At 36.9% G+C, this 23,709-nt stretch overlaps 1 protein-coding gene across 1 annotated transcript in view; it reads left to right on the forward strand.

Moving 5' to 3' along the window:
* The first annotated feature begins 4,586 nt into the window (after positions 1 to 4,586).
* The window catches only part of LOC117715788 (solute carrier organic anion transporter family member 1B2-like), a 30,507-nt gene continuing 11,384 nt past the window's right edge, over positions 4,587 to 23,709 (forward strand). Inside the window, exons 1-4 of the mRNA XM_076940965.1 lie at positions 4,587 to 4,647; positions 8,656 to 8,798; positions 18,275 to 18,416; positions 21,891 to 22,023. Of these exons, the coding sequence (XP_076797080.1) occupies positions 8,730 to 8,798; positions 18,275 to 18,416; positions 21,891 to 22,023 (344 nt within the window). The 5' untranslated portion in view covers positions 4,587 to 4,647; positions 8,656 to 8,729. The remainder of the gene's footprint in view (positions 4,648 to 8,655; positions 8,799 to 18,274; positions 18,417 to 21,890; positions 22,024 to 23,709) is intronic.

A 23,709-nucleotide genomic window follows, 5' to 3' on the forward strand; every position in this document is an offset into this window, starting at 1 on the left:
TATTATTTAAACATATGTAACAGTCACTAAGCAATATCACTCCCCTTTGGACCAGATCTCTGCAGATCCACGAAGATGTACTGTCTTGTAGCGATGCTATATAGACAATAGATGACTTCTTAAGTCTTACTGATGATCCTATAAGAATTCCTAAAATTATATCAATGATAATGAAGCTCTTTTATGGTGGGACTGCTATTAGGTTCCTCTCTGATAGTCAAAACTGCAATGAGAACTCTGCCTGTCTCCTGAGTGTCATCAGTTCTTTGCCCTTAGTTAGTAACCAGACTTTCTCCTGCTCAGAGCACATTCCAAGAGGTGGTAAAACAATTAACCAAAGGTGACTAAAAGGAAACTCATTGGTGCTAGGACAGAAGAGAAAATATTGCCTGGGATAATCTATACAAAACTTCACTAATTTTTTAGTTATAGTTTTAAACCTTCAGTGAACCTGTGGAGTTAGACAGGTGATGGATATTTAGCCAGATAATAACTCCTAATGGATATGTATGTAAACATTCTCTGTTGTAAACTTCTATTTCAATTTATGATTTGATATTTGGTGTGAACTTGTGATGGACTTTGTACCATGTGATCATGTAATCTGAAAGATGCATAAGTACTGAAGACAAAGACAGAGCAGTACAGTAGTCCTAGATGTAGTGGTTCATTAGGAGCTGTTCGTCCTTTCCTTTCCTTTTTCTCTACCTAGAATTTTTTCCCTTAGAATTTTTCCTTTGTTAGAATTTTTCCTTTTCCCCACTTTTCCTTTCCACCTTTCCCTTCAGATAGCCTTTATAGGAAACTTTTTACACTTAGTAATAACTTCTCTAAGTGTTTTTTCTTCCTGCAACCTCAGGCTAGCAAGCATAAGTCAGGGCCCAGCAGCTCCTGCTGAGATAGCACAAAGGCTATTTGCCTAATCCTCTGTTGTTAGGGTACAGGTGTTAATTACCTAAGCCTGCAATCTTTTACCCTCAGAAGAAGTCTTTAAAATAGTACAAGGCTATTTACCTAATCCTTTCTTGTTTTGGGGCTGAGGTGCTGGGTGCCAGAGTCTGCAGTTTCTGGCCTCAGAGGATACTAGAGGGCAGGTCAGCTACAGTAGCATAGTGAGTAAGCTTTTCTAGCATAGAAAAGTAAACTTTTATTACAGCAACCCAAAAAATCTAGTAAGGCCCAAAGCCTTACCCTGAGTCTTGTAAGACCAAGTCTTACCTCCCTCCAATGTTCTTACATCATCCCCTCCAGCTACCTCAAGAAGAACCAAGAAGGGGAGAAGAAAGAAGACACCCACCTTCTCCTCTGCCCATGCAGTGGCTGGACCCTGGCAGATGTCTACAGCAGTTTTATTCATAATACCCAGAAACTGGAAACAACCTAGATAGCCCTCAACTAAAGAATGGATAAAGAAAATGTGGTACATCTGTACAACAAAATACTCCTCAGCTATTAAAAACAAAGACATCATGAATTTTTACTGTTACGTGGATATTAGCCATAACATACAGGATACCCATGCTATATTCCACAGACCCAAAGAAGCTAAACAAGAAGGAAGACACAAGTGAGGATGCTTGAATCTCACTTAGAAGGGTAAGTAAAGTAGAGGCAGATGGAAAAAGAAACAGGGATAAAGTGAAGTTGGGGAGGGAATTCAGGGGAATTTCAGGATCAGGTGTGGGTAGGGATAGGAGAGATGGCTAAATAGCCATGAGAATGAATGGAGATCTGTAACTGACAGGGATGGGGAGAGTGGCAAAAATTTCCCTGCCAAATCTATTTGCAGTGAGAGGCCTATGACTGGATAGGGAAAAGGTAGTCATAGCTAAGAGAGGCAAAGACAGGGAGAAACTAAGGTTGGGGGCAGGGGAGAAGGAGGCTGGGGTGGTAAGACAGGCAGCAGAGATGGAAGCAGGTGTTAATGAGTGTGGCTTTAACCAGCCTTTGGCAGAGATGATATGAAAAGGTTAGGATAGATGGGATAACTTGACTAATCTGTGTGGGCATCTTGTGTCTTGAGTATTTGCTGTCATACGCATTTGTTTGGTTAATTTTTAGCTTTAGTGTTTAACTTTATTCGGTTACTTGGAGGTGAGTCCACTGACCACTGGGTAGTTATGGCTGTGAAGGAACTAGCAACTCCAGGGACAAGCAAAACAGAGCTGGGAACACAGCTGGTCACTGCTGGGGGTGGAGGTGAGGAGTGGCTAGAGACAGAGGTGGCAGAACCTGAGAGGTGCCAGCAGTAGTGTGGGTACATGGCTGGAGCAAGCCAGACTCCTTCTTTTCTAATACCTCCCTCTACAGGTGATGCCCAATGTTGGGCAAGAATTCACTAAAAATTTAAGATTATTAACTTGAGAGTTAGAGTTGTATATTTTTTTTTAAGTGTGTAATGAGTAACATTGGGATGAGTCACGTGACTCAAGCACTAAAACTTTGAATCAAAGAAACTGCTAGCAGCTCCCAGGTCCCCAGCTATTGGGAACTGCAATCTGCTTTCTGCTAGGAAAAGAATGAAGTTGGCTGCCTTTTAGTGCAGAGGGATTTAATGTTTATTTATAAAATTGGGATTATTTGGTTTTAGGATAGATTTATAAACAGTTTTCTTCCAAACCTCAAGGTGGGCCTCTTCAGGATGTTTCAGAATCCTGGGATAAGGAATTTACCCAAGAATCATAGGGAGTATCCTTAGCAGTGACTCACAACATTGGGGATATGGCATCTGAAGATGCCACCTCCTGTAGCCAGGCTGGAACTGTCACGGAGCAATAGTACAGCAACCCACCCACAAAACTTTCTACCCGAAATGTATTCTGTCCACAAGAAACAAAAGGACTGTATGTGGAACAGAGACTGAGGAAATGGCCAACAAATAAGCAGCCCAACTTGAGACCCATCCCGTGGGCAAATACGAATCCCTGACACTAATTAACGATACTCTGCTATGCTTGCAGAGAGTGATCTAACGTGGCTGTCCTATTAGAGGTTCCACCCAGCAGCTGACTCAGACAGATACAGACACCAACAGCCAAATACTGGATGAAGCTTTTCAATCCTTGCTGAAGAATAGGAGAAAGGATTTCAGGCCCAGAGGGAATAGAAACTCTACAGGAAGACCAACAGAGTCAACAAACTTGGACCCTTGAGATTCTTAGAGACTGAACCATCAATCAGAGAACATACATGACAGGACCTAGGCCTCCTTGCACACATGTAACAGATGTACATACATGACAGGACCTAGGCCTCCAAGCACACATGTAGCTTGACCTTCATGGGGGTCCAGAATGACTGGAGTGTGTGTCTGTATGTGTGTGTCTGTGTGTGTGTGTGTGTTGGCTATCTCAAAAGCTGTGGTATGTTGTTCTAGCTGGGTTGTCTTCTCTGGCCTCTGGAGAAGATATAACTAGCTTAGAAGTGACCTGAAGTACCAGGGTTGGGGGATAATCAGGAGGGCCTCCATCTGCTCAGGGGAGGGGAGAGAGATAGGGGAAGAATTGTGGGAGGAGATGATAGGGAGGGGGCAGTAAGTGAAAATAAATAAAGAGAACAAGTAAACAAACAAACAATCCACAAAAAATAGTACACACCCACATAATGTCTGTGACAACCAGACATGTCTCTACATATAATGTCTAAAACCCAGTGTAAGAAGAAAAGTACTTTTCTGTTCAAATGCCACAATAATAAATAAAAATTTGGTTTCTGTCCAAAACGGGTGGAGGAACTTACTGAATAGGACTCCATTTGCCCACGATTTAAGGCCAACAATAGACAATCAGGACTTCACAAAACTAAACAGCTTCAGCACAGCTAAAGAAACAATCAACTGGGTGAAGGGGAGCCCACGGAAATAGAGGGCAAATTTGCCACCAAATATCTGATAGAGGATTAATATAGAGAATGTATTTTACAAACAGAATCATCTCATTTTTGTCCTTATACCAAAACCAGGTTATAGCACTATAGAAAAGAAAAATAAAGATCAAGTCTTTTGATGAACAGACATGCAAAAACTCTCTACAAAGTACTTGCAAACTGTATTCAGGTGTGTATTAAGATTATTCTCTGTGACCAAGCTACTTTCCTTGGTCAAAGGCAAGGTTGGTTCAACATATGTAAACCAATAAATGTCATACATAGTATGAATAACTTGAGGCTAGAAAATACAGGATAATTTCTTTTTAGTCTTAAATTCTATATTTTCTTTTATAATTTTTATTAATTATTCCATTCATTTACAATAATTTCAATGATGAAATGACATTTTGCAGAGTTCAGTGTGACATCCGTATGAATGAACATCCTCTAGACATCAGGAATACATCAAGTATGCCTCAGAACAATAAAGGCTAAAGACAGAAAACCTAGAGCCAATATTAAATTAACTGTAAACAAACTGAGAGTGTTTCCTCTATAATCAGTCACAAGAGAAAGATGCCCACTCTGCCTTCTTTTATTTTTATTTGTACTTTCTTTCTTTTTTTCCTATTTGTGTAGGAGAGTGGCCTGAAGAGATAGTTAATCATCATTGAACTGAAAAAAAAAAAAAAAGCTGAGAGGCTTTAAAGTGTGACTCTCAGAGCAGGTACAGGTTGGAGTAAGGTAAGGTACACACTTGCTGTAGAAGCCTGAGTTCAGGTAAGATGCTTTGTGACAATTTTGATCATTTCTTCAGTGTTTCTTCTCAATACAGAGGGAATATATGGGAGTGCTCGTGGTGCCTGGCATAAAATTGTATAAGTTGTGTGGCTTGGCTCTTCTGTGCAGCTCTCAGAACCTGTTACCAATCCCTTCAGGCAACAGATGTGCCTCAGGTTTCCACAGCCCCAAATTATAGCAAGTAATGGATAATTTGAAATAGGGTTTGAAAATCAATTCCTAGTTCTGTTTAGAAAAATTGAACTTCTAGTCTGGGAGAGTAAACCATGGGTTACCTCCTTATCATTCACTATGGAGAATTGTTTTATCAACCACACAGAATGAAGAATTGATTCATTCTCTCTCTCTCTCTCTCTCTCTCTCTCTCTCTCTCTCTCTCTCTCTCTCTCTCTCCTTTTTTTTTAACTTCCTCTGACCTTTAAAAAAGGTGTTGCTGAGTTAGATGATAAATAGGAACAGGCAGGGCTTCACAGTCTCTGAGCAGACTCTGCTCCCCCTCAGATGCCAACTTCTGTGTGACTCAGATGGAGGGAATGGGAAGAGTTTTCCTGATGGCTTTATCTCCTTTCCAGATTTTAAAATTATGACTATCATAGCTGCCAGCACAAGGGGATCCCCAGGAATGCAGCTTTTCTTCTCCTGTTTGCAAAGTTGATAAGCAAATTTTTATTCTCAAAATAAGATGGGGCTCCAGAGTCCCCAATTCTTCAGGACAGATGTAGGTGTGTCCTGTTTCCTTTTTCCTCCTTGATTCCTTGGGCAATGGCTCCTTGTCTGTGTTGCATTCCTGTGACCCATGAATAATAAATGCAGACACATAGAAGCAGAGGCTGGCACTGCTTCCCTGCAATCATTCTGAGAAGACACATTCACCTCAGGGAAGATTGGCATTGTACATTCAGATGTCTGTGGTCATCTGTAAACATTCTTTGTTTAAAATTATTGTTTAAGACATTTAGAACCAAAAAACCCTACAAATTTAGATAAAAATACGTCCAATACCTCCAAATAAAGCTTCAAGTTCCAAAGTACAGATATATTTTATCATATGATTAAAATCCAGACTGATCTTCTTACCCCCAGGTTAGTCATAGTTCGCAGCTTAATGTCTATGAGAAACAGGGAACAACAAGTTTTCTTTCCAAACTTTTGTTGTTTTAGAAGTATACACAGTTAGTTGGTCTGAGAACAGAGAGAAATAGAGAATGTGATGCTTGACTGGTATATTTACTCCATGAATATGAGACATGGAGTGATTGTTTCAGTGCAGGAAAGGCAACACTGAAAAGAGATGCTGAGGGATACTTCAGGTTAGAAAGAAACTTCCAAAGGGTGGACAGTGTTCCACTTGAAGCAGGACTCCATGTATGGAGGACGTTCTGTGAGTGAATTGAAAATAAAACTTTAAACAAGAGCTGGGTGTAGACTGTGAAGACACGTAATGGAGACTATAAATTGCATTTTGTATGGTACAGGGATCCCTGAAAGATTCTAAGGCCAGGTAGAGTATAAATGGGCAGGCAGGCAAGGATGGAGAATAGGAAGTTAATCCATTGAAGAATGAAAAGGCTGAGACAGCTGTCCTCAGGAGTTTGGGAATATATATAAAAGTTATGTATAAAGCAAAAAAAAAAAAAAAAAAAAGACACTCTACTACACAAGCCATGCCTACTTGACATTACTTAGTAAAAGCTGTTTCCTAATGTTTAATACTGAACAAAGACATGCATGAGAAAATGTTGCTATACTTATTATAACCTCAACACAACATATGATTGATTCTTGGCTCCTGCCCCCACCTGAGAGCTAAAATGAAGTGGCTGGGTACAAGATTGGCAAAAACTTGTGAAGAAAATGGAGTGACTGGAGTTCATTTATTTATACACAGGCATCATTTTTGTGCTCTACATATGTTTATATGTATTCACATTTATATGAGTGATGATACCTCAATATTTTGTTGAATCATACATATGTGTGCGTAAAATTATATATTTGTAATAATACATAAATACATTGCTTTTTTTCCACACAAATTCTTATAGTCAGACTGACTTAGCTTTTAGCAATGTATAAAAAGTTCTAGCCTAGAACATTTTATACATTGCTAATGCTGGCCTTGAATTGCCAAACCTACTCCTATTCCACACAACTGCTGGGATTACAGTCATATACTACCAAGTACAGCAATAACCAAGTATAATGTAGTAGTGTGATAGTAATAGATTTCAAAATGCATAAGGTTAAGGTATTCACTCAAATGGAAAAGTACTAAACCTGCATTCACAGGACATGAAATCATTCCATAGAATCCACATTTCAAAAAAAAAAAAAATCTGGGTGTGATGGTATATGCTTATAATCCCAGAATTTCCTAGATGAAACAAGAAGATCTCTGGGGCTCTCTGGCCAGCTAGCCTGGCTTTCTTAGTGAGTTTCAGGCTGCTTAAAGTCCCCATTTAAAACAAAAAGCAACAACAACAACAACAACAAAAAAACAACAGCTGAGATTGTCCTCTAACATCACATGCACTCATGCATGCACACACATACATATACACACTCATATGCACACACATGCATTTACAATATACTTGAATATGTACACAAACACATATATACACCCACATGCATAAGCCTGGGCTTGCACATAGAAGACCACACACACACACACACATGAAAAGGAAAAATAATGACTAATGTACACAGTCATCCCTCATTATTCATAGATTGTGCTTAAGAAAATTTCTTATTCATGACACCAAGGCTGCTGGTGCTTTGTGGCTGATGACCATCATGGGCCAAATGCCAGAAAGCTTGGGTTGTCAGTGGAGGGCATAGGTGAGTTAATAGTGAAGGTTATATTAGGTGAGGCCATAATATGTCATTGGAGTGTCAACGCGTGATCTGCTCTAAGTTGTTTTTTAAATAGTCTGCACTTTTGTGGCCTTTTTTGGTTACCAAGGTCACTCTTTAAAATATGGCAAAATTCTATGCAGGATTGTTCATGCAAAAGTACCCAATTAAGACCAAAACTATTTGTGTGTGTGTGTGTGTGTGTGTGTGTGTGTGTGTGTGTGTGTATGAGAGAGAGAGAGAGAGAGAGAGAGAGAGAGAGAGAGAGAGAGAGAGAGAGAGATTGAGAGAGATTGAGTATAAATGTTAGGCTGGCTTGACCTAGCATTTTATACTCTGTTCCTTTTATGTTAAAGATGTGAACATATATTCAGTAAAGTATTTTTCAACAGAAATATATATGAAAGTTTTCATTAGCTGGTTAAACTGTTGTGACAGAAAGTGGCCAGAGATCTGCCCTGATGCATCCTTTAGAATTGGTGTTCAGAAATTTACTAAATCTGCATTCTAATCAAATTTACAGATTGTCACTAATATAAGTAATAGCAATCAACTGAACATTTACTATAAAGGAAACATACTGTACAATAGGCAGATCTATTAGTCATGTTTATGTTTCTCTGTGTCTATAGATAATTTAGATGACTCAGATCTACCCCTCTGTGAAGCTATCTTATACAGTTCTTGTTGTAAGTCATAGAATGTGTTTTTCTGTTTATTTTGAGTATCTGCTATATGTAAAGCCCATTTTGGAACTTTATAAAATTTTAAAGACAATTTAATGCACAATTTCCTTTCTTAGGCCATATAACCTAGAAATGCAGAGTGATATCAAAATCCTAGTTTCTATAATTTAATTCTTTTGTTCATATCTAATATAAATAAATCTTATTTACCTTACTGGTTTTTACATTTTTTCAATAAATTTACCAACTTTAAGTTAAATATCTCCCTGAAGTTAGGACACTGTGTTTAATTTCTCAATTTTGTCTATAGGATTTACCTAGTTCAGTGCTTGAGACCTAAACCCTTAATAAATATCAGTGACAGAATGGTTGGGGTTGACATTATGTCATTTCTCATTTCTAAGTTATATTATTAATGTAAAATAAATGGCAACTTTTTTTTCAGGATAGGTGGTCATTTCAAAGGAGGTATTTATCAACAGTGATTGCAGACATTCTCATCACAACCACTGTTCAATCATGGACCAAACTCAGCCTTCAAGCAAAGCTTCAAAACCAGAGAAGACAAGGTTCTGCGATGGATTCAGGGTAGGATGAGTGTCAAATATTGAACTAAAATTAATAAAAGAAGAGTTCAGTTAATTAAAACAGCAACATGTATCTGATTAGAATTTCCACTGAAGTATAAAACTTTCACATCAACTGTATCTTGATTTAAGTGTTTTAAAATTTGGGTAAAGTTCTTTTTTTGGTGGTATTTCAGGAGTTTGAGTATTTATTGACATTGGAAAATTGGCAAGAATTTTGTAATAAAACCTGTCCATTTTAACTTTATCCAAAGAACATAAAATATGTTTGGTTTTTTTTTTTTTTTTTGAGTGACTTCTGCAAAGTCTGTTCTGATGAAATATCTGAATAGTGTTTAGGTGGAAGGAAAACACAATGCAATGACAATATATATTTGGGGTATTATGCTGTGTTACAACATATCTCTAGGCTGTTATGCTGTATTACAATGCATCTCTGGGATATTATGCTGAGTTACAATGTATGTCTGAGCCATTATGCTGCATAACGGTTATTTCATCTCCATGCATTATTGTGAAGTGATATCTTTTACAGAACTTCTTGAGAACAGAACCAAGTAGGACTTAAATATTTATGCAAAGCATGTTATCTAATCAAAAAGATAGAAAAAAAAAACATTAGCAATAATGACTAACACTTATTATTATGTCTCTTTGGTGAGGTTCTCTATTCTTCCACTAGTACAAACCACCCTGTTGCTGTAGATTTTTAGTCAGTCTTGAAGTCAGGTAATGACAGTTATCTAAATATTTTCTCCTTCAACGTAAGAGTCCTCATTCTGTGTCTTTTGCCTCTCATATAAACTTTGAAATTACTTTGTTAATGTCTATTAAATTCTTTGTTGTGTTCAGTGGGCAGTTTGTTAACTCTGTGTGTGGAGTTGAGAAGAACTGACATTTCGACACTCAGTTTCACCTGCACACATAAACAGAATCCCTATTACTTGCCTTGTAAATGGTCTTTCATTTGAAATTGGTACTTTTCATCAGCCTTCATTAAATTTATATAAAAACCAATTTTCATAGATTCTAATAAGAATAGTACACTGATTTACTTTGTTCATCTCAACGTTCACTGTTCAGTGATGATAGAGTAGAAACTAATGGCTTGTATCTAAGCTCTTCTTGTTACTACTTCCTGGTTTCATTTATTTCCTTAGCAATCTTTTGGGATGCTTTGTAAAGGTTATCATGTAATCTGAATGTCATCTTCCTCCTCATCCAATCTTGAAAACATTATTTCTTTTCTTGTTTTATTGCATTAGCCAGGATGTCCAGCTAACTGTTGACAGGCAGTGGTAAGCGTTTTTTCCTACTTTTTTCTACTGGTGCAGGGCCTAATGACTCATTATTAATGGGCCTGAGTTTTTACTGCACAAGCTTTATCAATTTAAATAATTTAGTTTTTTATAACACTGTATTATTACATGTATACATATGTATATTCTTTTGTAGTCTGCCAATAAGGGTTCATAGAATCACCTTGTACAGTTGAGATAGGATTTGGTCATGGAGTTTAATTATTTTTCCATAGCTTATTAAATTTGCTAATTACTGTTGATTTTTTCAATGTGTCCATAAGATTATGTTCTGCCCTTGTTTTATCTTATAATGTCTTTGTCAATTTTGGAAATGTGGGTAATGATGGCCTCATAGGATAAAAGGTAAGGTATTCCTAGAGTTTCTATACTAGAAGGAATTAGGACTATATTTCCCTTAGTTATTCAGACAGTTCCTTTAGTGATATCATAGTGAGATCCTAGAAGAGCAGAAGAGAGAGAGAGAGAGAGAGAGAAAGAGAGAGAGAGAGAGAGACAGAGAGAGAGACAGAGAGAGAGACAGAGAGAGACAGAGAGAGAGAGAGCGAGAGAGAGCGAGAGACAGAGAGAGACAGAGAGAGACAGAGAAACAGAGACAGAGACAGAGACAGAGACAGAGAGAGACAGAGAATGGACACAAGGATTGTGGACCCCAAAAGGGATAGGAATTCTATAGCAATACTAACAGAGTCAACTAACCTGGACACTTGATGCCATATATCTATAAATAAAAGTGAAACAACCATGAAGTATCTCTTTAAGACCCTGATTTAGAAGATTTTAAAATACATTCTAAAAAAGATTATTGGGGTATGTCATTCTATGTCTTTCTAGAGGACTCGCTGTAAGATTTTCCATGACATTACCATTTTACATTCTTAATAGCCAGCACCAACATCTGCACATCTTTGCCAACACTTGTCAATTCCTGTTCTCCCAATGGTGTGTATCACACAACAGGAGTACATTCTTAGAGGGACACAACCTATTAAAACGGAATCATAACATCTTTCAAGAAAAGCCAGGACCACATCTGTTCACTGAAGAATTCAAGGAAACATTTATTGTGGAATTAAAGAACCATTTCCAAACTCTGTCAAAGATGGAAGTGAAGGAGTACTTCCACACTCACTGTCACTCTCTGATATCAACATGAGATAATGACTCATGAGATTATGATCCCAAAATTCTGCTGGCTGTTGAAACCAAAGTGATCACTGAAATGCTAGCAGGCAGAACTCATCATCACATTAAAAGAACATGACAGTACAACCAAGTGGGATTTCAATCAAGAGTAATGAGGATGTTCAAACTACAAAAATCATTATAAAACACTGCATTAACAAAATTAAAAGTAACAATAACCCCCAAAACCTGAAAGTATGAATTAAAGCCTCAGAATTTATATAAAGTAGGAAAGATAGAACCAACTCAGTAAAATTGTCCTCTGACTTCTGCTTGTGCTTTGGTGTAAATGCCTACACATAACACACACACACACACACACACACACACACACACACACACACATGCACACACATACACACACTCACACACATACACACATACAGATACACCAAACAGACACTCTCTCACACACACTCTAACAATTATAAAAACTTTAAAGATTCCCATCTTTTGTTCCTCTAGAAGTACTAGATCCTAAACTTATCTCTTTAGTTCATTGACCTAATTTTTATATGATGTAAATTAAGGTTACATCTTTATCCCTTTAAATGTGATGACTCAGCTTTCCCAACACCACTGTGCATCCTTGGCACTTGCTGAAAGCCATCTGTCCAAGCATAAAGGTTTCTGGAATCTCTGCTCTATTCAGTTGATCCGTAAGTCTATGAATCTATGTCATTACAACTTCTCTTCTCCATGACCCCTTTCATTTCTCAGGTTCTTGGTATGTTGTCCAAGCTTCAAAATGGCTAGGATTATAGGTATACACCAACACATGAAGTAACACACACACACAGACACAAACACATGCACACAAATATGCCATAGTGCACCTTGTCTAGTTATTATTCTAATGGAATATACTGATATCTGAATATGTGAGGTATGGTTTTCTGCTCAAGATTGTTTTGGCCTTGGAGTTATATGAACTTGAGATGATTTTTGTCCCTTCTCCTTTCTCACTTCTCTTTCTTTTCCTTACCTTCAGTCTCTAGCAGTGTAGTGGATGTTCATGGTGAACGCACATACCTTCACTTTCCTTCTCATCTAGGGAATGCCAACAGTTCCAGGTCAAGAAGACTGAATATATATATATATATATATATATATATATATATATATATATATATATCTTCTCTATTGAAGTATCTCATTTTTTTTTTTTGGTTTCTATTTAGTCTGTGTGGATTATTTACTTTTCTACTGATATGATAAAGCATCACTAGATAAAGGATCAAAGAAATTTACAGGAAAAAGAGCATATTTGGGACTTAGAGCTTCAGAGGGTTAGAGTCTATAACCTTTGTGGGAATGAGCATGGCAGAAGACAGGCAGGCATGGATGAAGGAGTAGATAAAAGCTTACATCTTGGGGCCCATCATCAGGCAGAGAGGGCTAATTAGGAATGGCCTACACCTTTGAAAAGTCAAGCCTAAACCCCAGTGACAAACCTTCTCCAACAAGACCACATCCCCTAATTCTTCTACAAAAGTTCCATCGTCAAATGGGGACTGAGTATTCAAATATCTGACACTATAAGGGCCACTCTTATTCAGACCAACACATTGTTTTTATTGTGAAAGGGTATGGCACTTCATAATGTAATAAAATTTAATCCCCATCTGAGATTTCTACCCCACCTTTAACCATTTATTTCCAGTATAAAAGACACACATACAATTTTTATATTTATAATAAATCTTAATCAGCACAAGAACATGGCAGATGTCTATACTCTATGCTATTATGGCAATTTCCTAGCCAATAATCCCAAATAATCCCATCATATGATTTCCCATGTTTCATCTGGGCTGCTTTTAACTCCCATTGACTCACCTAATCCATAGTAGCTTTCTCCTCTCTTTCCTTCTCCCTCTCATGTTTCTCCTCCAACACAAAGCCCAGGAACCCTAAACCCCATCTATGTCTCTTCTGCTCAGCTATTAGCTGTCACCATCTGTATTTACCAATTATAAATAACTAGAGGGCAAGGTAACATAGGGTCCCTTCAGTCTAGGAGTCTAGGAGTGCTCTCTCTCTGTCTCTCTGTCTCTGTCTCTCTGTCTCTCTGTCTCTCTGTCTCTCTGTCTCTCTGTCTCTCTGTCTCTCTCTCTCTCTCTCTCTCTCTCTCTCTCTCTCTCTCTCTCTCTCTCTCTCTCTCTCTCTCTTTTGGTTTTTGAGACAGGGTTTCTCTGTGTAGCCCTGGCTGTCTTGGAACTCACTCTGTAGACCAGGCTGGCCTCAAACTCAGAAATCTGCCTGCCTCTGCCTCCCAAGTGCTGGGATTAAAGGCGTGCGCCACCACTGCCCAGCAAGGGGGAGGAGTGGACTCCCTCATCTCTGGGCAACCAGGTCTTGGTGGCCTGCACTCAGAATTACAATACAGAGCAAGAGACTGAACTTCAGCAACATAATGTGTTTTTTTTTCCTGTATTTACTAAGATCATAACAAAGTTTTGTTGTTTATTTGTTAACATGGAATTGTTGATGGACTAGTTTCCATAGATTAAATTATCCTTTCATTTTGGGTTTAAGAATCTCCCCAGCAGACAATTTTTAGAAGATTAAAAATATACCAATTATTCTTGCATACAAAATTAAACTAGAAATGAAAAATAAAAACAGATAAATCCAAGTTTTGAAAAGATTGTAGTTTTCCACCAAAGGACTTTTTGTTTTTACTAATTTAAAATTATGTATACACATGTGTTGGTGTATAGTTTTGTGTATTTGAGTGCAAGGTCCCACACATTCCAGAAGAGAAGATTCCTGGTACCCTTAAGCTGGAGATGGAGGCAGTTGTGTATGTTTCTGTGTGTGTTTGGGGTGTAAAGTCATGTTATGTGGCATGACATGGTTTGTTTGCCGGATGTGTATTTAGCTGTCACTCATTGGAGTGTTTCTAGTTGTCTGCTGGCTCCTATCGGTCTCTCTAGCATTATATCTCTATCCCCCCCTCTCTGTTTCTCTCTCTCTCTCTATCTCATCTATCCTATCTATCTAATCTATATCTACATCTAAATCTCTCCCTATCTAAATCTTCTCTCATATCTGTTTCTTCATTCATTTTTTTCTATGCTTGATTACTCCATGGCACAAAGCAAAGCAGGCACGTGTTCTGATGCCACTGTGTTGCTATCTTTCTCTCTTATCTATCACCCTTTGCTTTGTGTGCTTAGGAATTTTATTGTCAAGTTCATATGTGTTATAATTGTTGATTCTATAGTGTACTAGTCTTGCTGTCTTGCTATTTTTAAATATTTTGTTAGATGTATGACCACCGCTGCATTCTTTTGGTTTTTGTCTGCATAGAGGATTTTCCCAATTTTTCTTTTCTATCTGATTTCTGTCTTTAGAAATCTTCCATATCTGATGTCTGTCCTTAGATATCACATCTATCTCCTGTCGGTCTATCTATCTATCTATCTATCTATCTATCTATCTATCTATCATCTATCTATCTATCTATCTATCTATCTATCTATCTATCTATCTAACATCTATCTATCTATCTATCTTTCATCATCATCTCTGTCTTTGTATCTATCATCAATCCATCTATCATCTCTATCAATCTATGTCTATGTATCATCTATCTATCTATTGTCAATCAATCAATCAATATATCTATCTATCATTTATCTATCTATCATCTTTTTTCTATCATCTATCTATCATCTTATGAATCTATCTGTCATCATCATTTATCATCTATCTAACATCTATCTATCTATCTATCTATCTATCTATCATTCTATCAATCTATCTACCTATCATCTTCCTATCTATCATCTATTTATCTATCATCTATTTTAAGCTCTATTGTATTGAGGACACAGAGGTCTCTGTACTCACAGGCATCACTAAGCAAACTGGGAATATAAATCATGCAGGGGTCTCTCCTCAATGGAAAAAAACATTTCAATTATCTGCATTCCATTGAGAAAGAAGAGAATAGATTTTGCTAATGACATATCTGTGGAAGCACAACAGATATTGCCCACCTTTTCTTGTAGAGGCAGACCTCACCTAAATTCGTCACAATAATTATTACACACTCTTATCTCTCTAGACTGTTACCCATCCTTAGGAGAGATGCCACATTTACTTTATACCTTATTGACATCTAGGCTATGGGTCAGAGACTACATTAGATTCTTGGCCGTTTAGTTATAGAACCTATGCTTATGTCATATGTACTTTGTAAAATTGTTCTATGTAGTCACATAATAAGCTTTGTTGAGCACCTGGAGTTGGACTATTGGATTAATTATTGTTTAGAAATATTATTTTTTGAATTGTATTATGTCTCAGTTATCCTAACCACTTGTCATTAGACATCTTTAAGTCTGATCCAGGGTAACAAGGTCAACCTGCACTGGGTTTTCATTCTTATTTCCATGTGGTTTGCTTCCCTGCGTGGATACCTGGAGGAAATCTTTCATATTTCTATGTCCTTTAAACATGAAACTTAATGTCTCAAACATGAAGTTTGAGGTGACAAACAGGTTTTAGAAAACATGTCAAACTGCTTAGTGACTATTATCAGATATCTATGAAAATAAATTCCATATTAACACTAAAAGAGGTTATTACATCAATACTTAGTAGATATAGCCATATAGTGAGTCTCTTAGCTGATTTTTACTTTTTAAATTATCATTCTTTTATTTTATGTGTATGAGTGGATTTGCCTTCATATATGTCTGTGTACCATGTGTATGCTTGATGACAGAAGAGGCCAGAAGAGGGCATCAGACCCTCTGGAATGGGAATTACAGGCAGTGTGATCATGATGTGGGTAATGGAACCAGAACCCTAGCCCTCTGGGAAAGCAGACAGTGTTTTAACCACGGAGCCACCTCTCCAGCCCCAGTTTGATTCTAATTTTATCTTTTAAACCAACCAGCATGTTTTCCTGTGCTGTATTTCTTTATATTAAAGTAAATACCATCAGGAAATACTTCCTGGTGCAACTTTGCTAATCTTTGTGTGTTGTGTTTCTTTTATTTCCTACTTATGTTCTTTTGTGTCTGTGTCTATGTCCAGTGCTTTTCATAGTGGCATGGTTTTATTTCTTTCTTGTTTCCTTTTATTTATATCACATATGTTCTTAGGGAATAGCATTGTAATTGCATTTAAAAATGTATTTTAATGTGATAATAAGCTTATCTGTGTGTAAAATTTCTGTTACTGTTGATCCAAATCATCCATTTTTTTTCGCTGTGAAATTTATAAATAAGGATTAAAAAAAAACTCTATGCCAGAGTTTTTATGCATTGGTGATTGACCTACTTGGATTTAATAATTTAAGTTTCTTTGTGACTGCACTTGAATTTGTTATGGATTTGTACATCTACATACAGTGTCACATATCTTTCACACTCTTATTTCCATTCTTCAGACTCCATATTCCCACCCTTCTCTCTCACTTTGTAATAAGCTCCCATAAATTTTCCTCATCTGAGGAAAATACTCATTTTTTCTTTTATATTTGAAGGATAGTTTTGTGACTACAGTTTGTAAACTGCAGGTTTTATTACTTTTTCCTCTCACCACTTTAAATTTACCACTTTACATACTTCTAACCTGTATGTTCTGTTGAGAACTGTGCAAACCATACAACTTAAACTATAGCAGTTGACTTTTCCCATTACTGGAGCCCAAGGCACAAGTCACGGCCCCAGCAGTGCCAGGGTCATGTGGTCGGTTTCTTTCTGGATGTGCATGTGGACTTTCTCTAAGAGAATATTCATATGACAGAGCCAGGAAATCATGCACTGTGTTTTCTCTTATCACAAGGCCAATCAACCCAATGTGAGGTTTCAACTCTCAAGAATCAACATCTTCCTCATAGCACCAATACTTCTGTGGGTATGGTTTCGACATTGGGATTTGGGGTGACACAAACTCACATTCTATAATGTCACATTTTAACATTGGAACAAAAAGAATTTGCTTATTAATGTGAATGTTGGCTAGAAAAGAAAGGATGAATCAATGACAAAATAAAAGATGAATCAGCAAGTTTTGTTAGAATAAATCACTCACTATATTGATAACTTTTTATTTGTGGTAGTTTGAATGAGAATGATCTCCATAACCTCAACATTGATCAGCTGTTGAAACTATTTAAGAAGGATAAGGAGCTGTGGCTTTGTTGGAGGAGGTGTGTTATTGAGAGTGAGCTTTGGGGTTTCAGAAAGCCCCTGTCACTTCCACTTTTCCTTCTTTCTCTCTCTCTTTCTCTCCCTTCCTTCCTTCCTTCCTTCCTTCCTTCCTTCCTTCCTTCCTTCCTTCCTTCCTTCCTTCCTTCCTTCCTTTTGTTTTTTAGACCTGCTGGTTGTATCATACACACTCTCAGGCACAGTTCCAGCACTATACCTGCTTGCTTAGGCCAGTCATCCCACCATAGTGGTGATGAACTAACCCTCTAACAAGGCCCCAATTAAATCTTCCTTATAAGATGCTTCAGGCATAGTGTCTCCTCATGGCAATAAAAAGTACCAGAGACCAAAAACGACCTTAAAACAAATGTCCGTCATTTGTATTGTGTATGCGACCTACATTAACTTGTGAGATTCCACATTTGTTCTGGGTTTTCAAAAACACTGCTGTTGAAAACATGCTGCCAATCTCTAGAATTGGCTGCTGCTGAAACAAAACTTAAGCTCAAGTGATGGCTAACTGAGATTATCCATGTAGAAATAAGTTTATAATCTAATTGTTTTAACTTTACTGCTGTAATGATTACCAAATTAGAAAGTTATACTTTATCTGTACAACCAGAACAGTAAGAGATAAGGTAATATCAACTGCTACAAAGGAAAGACTTTAATTAAAAAACAACAACAGTAATAACAAAAATCCCAACAAATAATATTGTGTATAAAAGCAATTGAATTCTATAAATAGTATAAATACTTTGTTGGTTAATGTTCCTCTCCCCCCTCTTTCTGCTTTTTCTTAGATATTTTTGGCAGCCCTCTCACTCAGCTACATATGCAAGGCACTAGGTGGAGTTACTATGAAAAGTTCCATCACTCAGATAGAAAGAAGATTTGAAATACCATCTTCTATTTCTGGTTTGATTGATGGAGGCTTTGAAATTGGTAATGTTTATTTCTATGTAACCACCAGACTTACAGAGGGAAAATGGAGTCCAGTCATACACTGTACCCATGCTTCTCAACCAGAGATAACTCTCCTTTTTGAAAAAATAAAGCAATATCGTTTTTGTTGTCATGTCTTGGGAAGCAGTGCTGCTGATGCCTAGAAGTTAAAATCAGTGATATTACTGAATACAAAGTGATGACCAACCACTCTGCAAAGAGAATTTTGAAGGGTTGATTTTACACAGACACATTGCTTTCAAACTCACTCTTGGGAGACTGACCCTTCCCTCTCTCAAGACCAGAGATAAAGAAAAGTTGAGGAGCCATATTGCCTTTGATTTAAGGAGTAAGGAGAGCTTTGCAATGGTCTGTGTGGGATCTCTGCTCTTTACCTCCCTGGAGGATTGATTGCTCTATTACACTGTAGATGTTAATCTGTTGCTTTCACTTTAGTTTTTACATCTTCTTCCATGATACCAGAGCTCTGTGCAGTTGAGCAAAGAGATTCTACTCTAACCTCTTGAAGCAGAAGGTTGTTGCAGCTGCTCCTTCTTCTTCATTTTTTTCTCTTTAATTATTTGGAGAACCTCACTATTATGTCTATCATATGAATTTCCAACAGTTCCTAAAAATTTGAGGGTCATTTTCCTTAAAAACTGATTTAGGGTATATTTAAGCCAGTTTTTTTTTATATATAAATGATTACATAAAGACTTACCTATCTGTTTTATTTCATGCATCCTGAAACTTTTTTGATGCAAACAATATTTTATAGCATATATATATATATATATATATATATATATATATATCACTGTATTACACTTGCCTGTCTCAAAACAAACAGACAAACAAATAAACAAACTGGATTTGTGTGTGTCAAGGTTGTGAGGATGCCCTCACAGGCTGAAAGAGGGCATTGGATACCCTGGAGTTGCAGTTACAGGCAATAGTGAGCTACCCAACATGATTACAGGAACCCAAACAGGTTCTGTACAAGAATATCAGGTGCTCTTAACTACTCAAAAATCTTCCCAGACTCAACTTTGTTTTCCACATGGAATCAATTACAATTTTACAGTTATAATAATATTGATTTTCAATGTGCCTTTATAGCACATTTCCTTGTTTACATGAATCTTGAATTCATGATTTCATATGTTTGTTTTTATTCTTTAATATAACTCCGACAATTATTTATAAGTAAGAAGCAAATAAAGTCCTATTGTTGAAAACGTGTTTCTCAAAGCTTATGGCTTGATGATTCAAAATCTTGAGGCTTGTTTCTCTGAGCCCTGATAACTCAAATCTCATTGCAGCTCGTGTATCTATGTATCTACCTATGTATCTATGTAAACTATCTGTCTGTCTGTCTGTCTGTCTATGTATCTATGTATCTATCTGTGTATCTATCTATGTGTCTATGTATCTATGTATCTATCTATGTATCTATCTATGTATCTATGTATCTATCTATCTATCTATCTATCTATCTATCTATCTATCTATCTATCTATGATCTATCTATCATCCATCATCTATCATCCAGCTATCTATCATCTATCTATCATCTATCTATCATCCAGCTATCATCTATCTATCTATCTATCTATCTATCTATCTATCTATCTATCAGCTATCTATCTAATGATCTATCTGTCTAATGATCTATCTATCATCTATCTATCTGTATCTAATGATAGAGGCTCATTGCTTTCAGCTATGAACATTGCAAGTCCAGCAGTAAATAGGTTGGCCTCACACTGTAAGCATCTGCTACTCTTAGGAACTTCTGTATGTCTCATTTTCTGCCTGTTTCTTGCTTTATCTATGGTTGGCTGTCATCTTATATAATTAAGTTTTATACATTTTCTATTTTTAACTTTAGAATATTTTTCATTTCTTTCTGTCAGTTTTGATATTTTATATTTAAGGATTCCCCACCCCCCAAATCTCTTCTCTTTACAGTTAATTCTTCTTTAACTGTTCATGTATTTTTTTTGGCTAGTCCTCATTTGTAATTTCATGTCATATCATTTTTTTTTTAACACTTGGTAACTCTTTGAATCTATCTGTTTGCTGTTTAAGAGATGAGAATTTACTCCCCATTTGGAGTTTTCCATTTCCCTGGATAATCCACAATCAACATGACATTTTAAGTAGTAGTTCATTGTGGAAAATTTACCAAAGCTCCTAATTAATTGATTTTTCCTGAGGTCTGATAGAATCTCTGCCCACCTACCTGTTCTTATTACTAATGTGTTTTATCATTTGTTTGTAACTTAGTTTGTGGTTTGTTCTTTTATGATACTTTTGGCAGGGAATACCATAGCAGGTACATATTACAGATTTAAAGAAAGGCAGGACTCTATGAAAACTGCATTAATTAATTGCCTTTGATTCCTATTAGGAAGTGTTTTCTCTACTTTTCTCATCTTAGTACACACTAGACAACTTGAAATTTCTCAAAAAAATCTGCTTCAATCATATTGTCAAACAATTATTTCCAAACCATATTCAATAGACTAGTGCAAAATTAATATATTTCTAGCAACCGAAAACCCAGTGCTGTGAGTTTTGGTACAAATAAGTGGAAATATGATATGTCTAGCTTAAAGTGACATAGCTATTGATGGCTGCTGAAGTTGGTTTCACAAGTAAAAGTGAATACTAACAATGAAACAAGAAACTTGAAAAATCTCCCAATGGTTAAGTGCACTTACTGCTGTTTATGAGGACCTAAGTTTGATTTCCAGCATCCATGTCTGTTGGCTCACAACCATCTGTAACTCCACTTCCAAAGGATCCTACTGTCTCTTTTTGCCTCTGTGGCGACTGCACTCGTATGTTCATATATACACATGAGTTTTAAAAACATGAATAAACCTACAATAAAATATAAAACAAAATAAGAATACTTCTACATGGTTTTGTTTTTGTTTTTTGTTTTTGGTTGTTGGTGTTTTAGACAGGGTTTCCTTATGTAATAACCCTGGCTGTTCTGGACTTGCTTTGTATACCAGGTTCACCTCAAACCGATGGAGTTCAACCTGCCTATGCCTCCAGTGGGCTGAGATTAGAGTTGTGTACCACCATGTCTGACCATGTTTTGCTTATTCTTTTTTTAAAAGATTTATTTATTTTTTTATTCATATGAGTATGCTGTAGCTGTCTTCAGACACACTACAAGTGTGCATTGGATCCCATTACAGATGCTTTTGAGCCACCATATGGTTGCTGGAAATTGAACTCAGGGCTTCTGGAAGAACAGTCAGTGCTCTTAACCTCTGAGCCATTTTTCTAGGCCCTGCTTATTCTTAATACCATATTTTTCTATGGTCAATTTAATTAGGGTGAGTTTCTTCTTGTCAGTCAACCCAAGAAAAGTACCAAATATTTTGGTATTCATACACAATGACCATCATTATTTGGTATCATTAATTAAATTGGCATAACTTGGTTTTCTTATAGGGAATTTATTAGTTATTGTATTTGTGAGTTACTTTAGATCCAAACTACACAGACCAAAGCTGATTGGAACTGGGTGTTTCATCATGGGCATTGGGAGTACTCTGACTGCATTGCCACATTTCTTCATGGGATAGTAAGTATTGGATATCCAAACCTCAAAGTAGAATAATTTTCTCTTCCCCAGAAGCTCGCAGGTGTAGCTAGGATCCTAGTATGATGTTGGCCTGGAGATGGTCCACACTATCCATGCAGGAATTATACCTGGCTTGATTGTGTGCTAAGACAAGACAGAGTTCTCATCTCTGAATGGCAATAAAGAGAGAACAGTGCATGCTGAGATGCCAGGACCAGTTTCACACATGTACACACGCAACACACACACACACACACACACACACACACACACACACACACACACACACACACAAATATTTAACATTTGTCACAGTTGACATTCACACTTGTCACCATATTAATATTGTATTCTTCTTAAAGTTGACTGTTCAAATAATTTTTCCCATTCTGATTTTCATAATTTTATGCTCTTTCAATTTATTTCTCTCTGTGTGGGCTCTTCATCAGGCTGAGACTTTACTTTCATGGGTAGTATCAGAATGCCTGCATCTCTGTACCTTTACCTTCAGTCTAATTCCTGCAATGATTCATATGAAACATATGCTACAAATTCAGCCATAGTTCACATCGGGTGACTGTTCTGAACACTCAACGTCTATGTATCCATGCACCATGTCTACATTTCCAATGGACATTCACAAGGTTTTCCTACCCATGTATCACAACCTGAACTCACTGTGTTTGCCAACATCTGCTCATTTGCATATCTATTCATTCAGCAGTTGTTCTTACAACTGTAAAGGAATTCAGAAGGAAGTCAAGGGCTTTATCCTAAGCTGTTGATTTACTGCAGCACAGAAATTCAGCATGCACAAAGATCTTATTTGACATCCTTTTGTCAATGTAGAAATTCATTGCCTTAACCAAGCTGAATCCAATAATGGAGGTTTTGCCTTCAGTTTTAATTCTATCAGTTTTTTCAAGGATTTATTTCTTATTGTATTAGTATGAGTGTTTTGTTTGTGTGTATTTATGTGCACACATGTATGCAGAGCTTGTGGAAACCAGAACAAAGCATTAGATCCAATAGTATTGGTGTTAGAATTAGTAAGTCTCCTAACAGTTGCTAGGAATTGAACTGGGATCCTCAGGAAGGACAGCCAAGGCTCTTTACAGTTGAGCCATCTCTCCAGCTTCTCAGCTGTACTTTAATTAATACTCAATACAAGAATATACTTTTAAATGGAAATCTCATTTTCCTAATTTTGCTTAAAACTTCTAGTTCTCTAGTACAGATTTTCAAACTTCAGATTCCAGCTTATCAGTGGACCAAAAAACCCTTTGAGGTTATTGGGACCACCCTTTAGTATAAGATAGAGTTGAGTAATATAAAATATATGTAGGAAAATATTTTCCTGCAATTACATCATTCAAGCTATAAATATGTTTGTGAGTGGGCAGAGATAGAAATTGAGTTAGTGTAAGTCAAAATCAAAATATTGAAATGTCTCGCCTATGGGTTAATCATATGTCAACTCACTTGCGCATGTGTGCTGCTTACTGACTGGGTCTTTGACTGTCCTAGACTCACTTTCCATTCTTCCCCACAGTTGACAAGCAGCTGATGAGGCTGCAGTCCTCGACACGTGCCAATGTTTTACTTTTACATGCACTGGCCCTACACCCTTGTCTACTGTCCTCTGGAGTCCATTTCAAACTCCTGCTATCACTAAGATTCATGTCA

The sequence above is a fragment of the Arvicanthis niloticus genome, chromosome 9, assembly GCF_011762505.2.
Source record: "Arvicanthis niloticus isolate mArvNil1 chromosome 9, mArvNil1.pat.X, whole genome shotgun sequence".
Lineage (NCBI taxonomy): Eukaryota > Metazoa > Chordata > Mammalia > Rodentia > Muridae > Arvicanthis > Arvicanthis niloticus.